A 4467-nucleotide genomic window follows, 5' to 3' on the forward strand; every position below is an offset into this window, starting at 1 on the left:
TTGAGTGGAGAACAAAACCCCATATTTTAATATAACAATGCATGGTAGTGTTGGAAATAACGCCGCAAAAGTATTAAACAAAGAGTGGGAACGATTGGTTAATATTATGGTTAATTGTAATCATAGCACCTATAGTATTTTGGTAATGAACATTATTTTTACTTAGAATAGTTAATTAGAAGCCAATGAGAATTAATTCAGAAAATAAGTATCATAAGTCATAACGTTTCGCTTAGGCCATATATTTCTTAATAATTTTATTTTTGAAAAAAACTGCAGTCAACAATTTAAAACATCCGTACGCTTCACGTCCCCTGAGGAATGAGACCAACTTGTGAAATTGCAAGTGGAGTGTTGTTATGTTCTGGACAAGTCTCCTATGAATCTAAAAACACTGAAGTTTATTAATTCATGTTGAACCTATCTCGTCCAAGGTTGCTACATCTCCAATTTCGTGCGATCTTATATCATATTGCAACTCAAGCTCTTCCTAGTTAACCAAATCGCCATCGTCCGCGTGGTGAGTCTTGAGTAAACGAGGAAAAAGTCTATTATGTACTGTTTGGAACACCATATGACATTTCAAACCTTGACGGGTCGTGTGTCCTATTGATCAGATTCCACAATTTTTACCATTCAGCATTCTTAATTTGACTATGTCCTCCCTCCATACTTCTTTGAAGTTAAATTGAGAACAAATCAAATATCATGGCGGTGTCGTGCCACTATAAATAGCACCATGAGCAGACCTATATGACAAACCAAGCAAACCTGAATGTTTCTTCAGTTAGCATAATTTCCTTGTTGCATAATACTTTCTGCCCAAAAAAGAAACTACAGCCTTTGCTTTCAGCTTTTTCTTTAGCATTAGTCTTTACACAAGAGAGTGTATATTTTGTGCACACAAACCTCCAAATCGCCTTTCAAATATATACATGGAGAGAACAAAGTCATCCGTTGCACAAATTCAGGCTCCTACTTATGGAAACTTAGTAACCGTTCTTAGCATCGATGGGGGTGGTATTAGGGGCATCATTCCTGCAACCATTATTGCTTTCCTTGAATCTCAGCTTCAGGTATATATAAAATGAACCTATAGCATAGTAGATATTCTATGTAAGTATATTTTTTTGTATCAGCTAGCTAATCCTCACTAATTAGGTATACATATATATTTTTGTTAACAGAACCATGACTACTAACTAATACTAATCCTATTATTAAGTCCTAACTCATGTCATTCATGGGGAGCCAATAATCTAAGAAAGTACAAGATGTTACTTGACTTAGTTATAGCAAATGAAGATTACAATGTATTATTCGTGTAAACAAATTAAATAGTAATATTACATTATTTTATTATTATTTTGAAAGAATAATTTAATTGATCATCTGGTTGTGGGACATGCAGGAGTTGGATGGTGAGGATGCAAGGCTTGCAGACTATTTTGATGTGATATCAGGAACAAGCACGGGAGGTCTTGTAACCGCTATGTTAACTGCTCCTGATCAAAATAGTCGTCCACTTTTTGCTGCCAAAGATATCAAGCCCTTTTACATGGACCACTGCCCCAAAATTTTCCCACAATATAGGTAATTAATATTGTATTGAAGGATCCATCTCTTCCTTTATTTTGTTATATGTGCTTGTAATCTGATGTATAATAATAATTGAGAAATTAAAGGTTTTGGGGTTCAATTTGTGGCAGAGGATTTTGTGGGACAATATTAGCAAAGGTAGTAAGATCTCTGGGAGGACCCAAATACGATGGGAAATACCTGCATGGGGTCGTCAGAGAGAAACTTGGAGACATTCGCTTGCATGAGACTCTCACCAACGTTGTCATTCCCACCTTCGACATAAAGAGCTTGCAACCAACTATTTTCTCATCTTATCAGGTTTACTTCTCTCTCCTCGCCTCGTCTTTATTTGCTTTTCACTCACTGGTGAAAGTGAAATGAATCTTCTTCCAACTTTCGTGCTGAGGGGTGGGGCCTATATTTATTTGACTCCTTAGGAATGAGCATCCAGCACTATCTCAAACAGGAGATAATTTATTGTGAACCGGGATGACTATTTCTTAGGTGGTACCTTAGTGTAAATAGGAAGGTAAAATTAGAAAAAAAGAAAATTAATAGGGGTAAAAAAAAATAAAAAAATTAATGATGTGAGAGGGAGCACCAAAAAATTCAGTAGTCTTGGACCATATTAATATTTCCTTCAAACATAATAATTGTTATACTAAGATAAAAAGGAAATCATTTTTTCATGTTATTGGATATTGCTTTTTTATGTTGCGAGACATCGAAATTCGTGCTATTTTTTTTTAACAAGTGGTGTGACCTACCACTTGTTGTGTCTATAGCATGAGAGATGTTATCTCATGTGAAATGAGAAAAGAAAAACTCATATTGGGCTTTATTAATCTCATGTTGTAGGAGAGTAGTTCTCTCCTATCGTAGAAACAATCATGGGTAAGGCCCACTTACTTATAAAAAATAAAAAAATACAAATTAAATTACACGAAAATCAATGGATGTGTAAAAAAGAGATATTATCTTATGTTGCAAAAGAATAATATTTCTCTTTTATAATATATACTTATATATTTTATGTTGTTAATTTAAAAAAAAATACTTTTATATAAACTTACATAAGACTTAAAGACAATGATTATATTTTCAAATAATAATAATAATAATGATTATGATTAACAGAAGTTAAAGAAAAGTCAATTACTAATTCAATTTATTAAAACCAATTCAATGATCAAAACAAAGCCTAAAAATATTTGAAATTCATGCAGCTGAAGATGAACCCCTGCCTGGATGCTAAACTCTCAGACATATGCATCAGTACATCTGCTGCACCTACTTATCTACCTGCTCACAACTTCAAGAACCATGATTCAAAAGGGAACATGCACGAATTCAACCTTATTGATGGTGGTGTTTGTGCAAATAACCCGGTATGTGTAAAAATTTACTAACTATTTGTTATTGGAAATTTTATTAAATTACCAATGACTATATACATTAGAATCATCGCTAATTTTTCTTTTATTGGGGAACTTCATGTTGCAGACTTTAGTTGCGATCAACCAAGTGACAAAGCAGATTATTAAACAGGATCCTGATTTCTTTCCAATAAAGCCTATGGAATATGGTCGGTTCCTAATAATATCAATAGGGACAGGCACAGCAAAAAATGAGGAAAAATTCAATGCACAAATGGCAGCCAAATGGGGTCTATTGGACTGGCTAACTCATAGTGGTTGTACTCCCTTAATCGATGTTTTTACTCAATCTAGTGCTGACATGGTCGATTTCCATTTATCCACTCTCACTCAAGCACTTCATTCTGAAGATAATTACCTTCGAATTCAGGTATATTAATTCCTAAGCATATAAATTCTCCCTTGATAATTAGAAATAACATATAAACATAATTGAAATATGTATTAAGCATAAATGATCAAATTTGTTCAACAACATGCAGGATGACACATTGACCGGAACAGATTCTTCAGTTGACATTTCTACAAAGGACAACTTGGATAAACTTTGCCAAATTGGTGAAAATCTATTAAAGAAACCAGTCTCTAGGGTCAATTTAGATAATGGTCTATTTGAGCCACTTCAAAAAGGGGAAACCAATGAAGGTGCTCTCAAAAGGTAACATTAAAATAGACGTCTTCATTATTAATAGTAGTTCATTTAATTAAGATGCATATTACAATCCAGTGACACATTTCAATTATCTATTTATATTAATAACATATCTGGTTTTATTGCTTTCAGGTTTGCAAAAATACTTTCACAGGAGAGGAGACTCCGTGAAATGAGATCCCCACACACTAAAAAGGCCTTCTAGTCCCATTTCCTCGTCTTATATTTTGCAGAGGCATTTGATTCCATCATCTTCATTGATTCAATTATTGTTCAGATTTGTTGCTCATAGAACAAAACAAGTTTTAGGTAGAGGTCAAAAATAGAATCGTTGATTAAAAAAATTTGTAATTTCAGTATTTATTTATTTATTTAGTTTGCGAGCTTATAGATGTATCAGTTGTAAATCTACTGACAGTAATAAATTCTCACTCTCGATTCGATTATTATTCTTTAATTCTCAGTGTAAAAGTCAGATTGGCACTCTTTTAGAATTGTGTACAAAATTTTAAAGAATGAAGCTTTCCATCTACTCACAATTGTGTAAAAAAGCTAGAAAAAATTATTTACATGATAAGTTATACAACTAACTATAGTTAGAAGCGAATTAATTACACTAGTTTTTTTTTTTTTTGATAAACATTAATTACACTAGTTAACTAAGTGGAAGCTAACTAAAAGCAGTTAACAGAAATTATCTAACTATAATATAGCTCGTTTTATATGTCGTCTTGAATATAAAATTCATAGAAATTATAGTTTGGCAGATGTATGTAAGATTTACAATACGGTCAAATG

The 4467-nt window shown here is 32.8% G+C and overlaps 1 protein-coding gene across 2 annotated transcripts; it reads left to right on the forward strand.

Annotated features, from left to right (window-relative positions):
- The first annotated feature begins 782 nt into the window (after window positions 1-782).
- Window positions 783-4095, forward strand: LOC133289644 (patatin-like protein 2). 2 transcript variants are annotated; one of them, XM_061487621.1, is made up of 7 exons: window positions 783-1076; window positions 1412-1593; window positions 1710-1899; window positions 2808-2969; window positions 3085-3387; window positions 3500-3675; window positions 3802-4095. In XM_061487621.1, exons 1-7 carry the CDS (start codon window positions 936-938, stop codon window positions 3872-3874), a joined length of 1227 nt encoding a protein of 408 aa, XP_061343605.1. In that variant the 5' UTR covers window positions 783-935; the 3' UTR covers window positions 3875-4095. The 2 variants fall into 2 exon arrangements, with proteins under 2 accessions (XP_061343605.1, XP_061343606.1); XM_061487622.1 differs by lacking the exon at window positions 3802-4095 and having other exon boundaries at window positions 783-1040; window positions 3500-3679.
- Window positions 4096-4467: the final 372 nt, after the last annotated feature.

The sequence above is a fragment of the Gastrolobium bilobum genome, unplaced genomic scaffold, assembly GCF_033153095.1.
Source record: "Gastrolobium bilobum isolate Gb01-03AN ecotype WA unplaced genomic scaffold, APGP_CSIRO_Gbil_v1 utg1031, whole genome shotgun sequence".
Lineage (NCBI taxonomy): Eukaryota > Viridiplantae > Streptophyta > Magnoliopsida > Fabales > Fabaceae > Gastrolobium > Gastrolobium bilobum.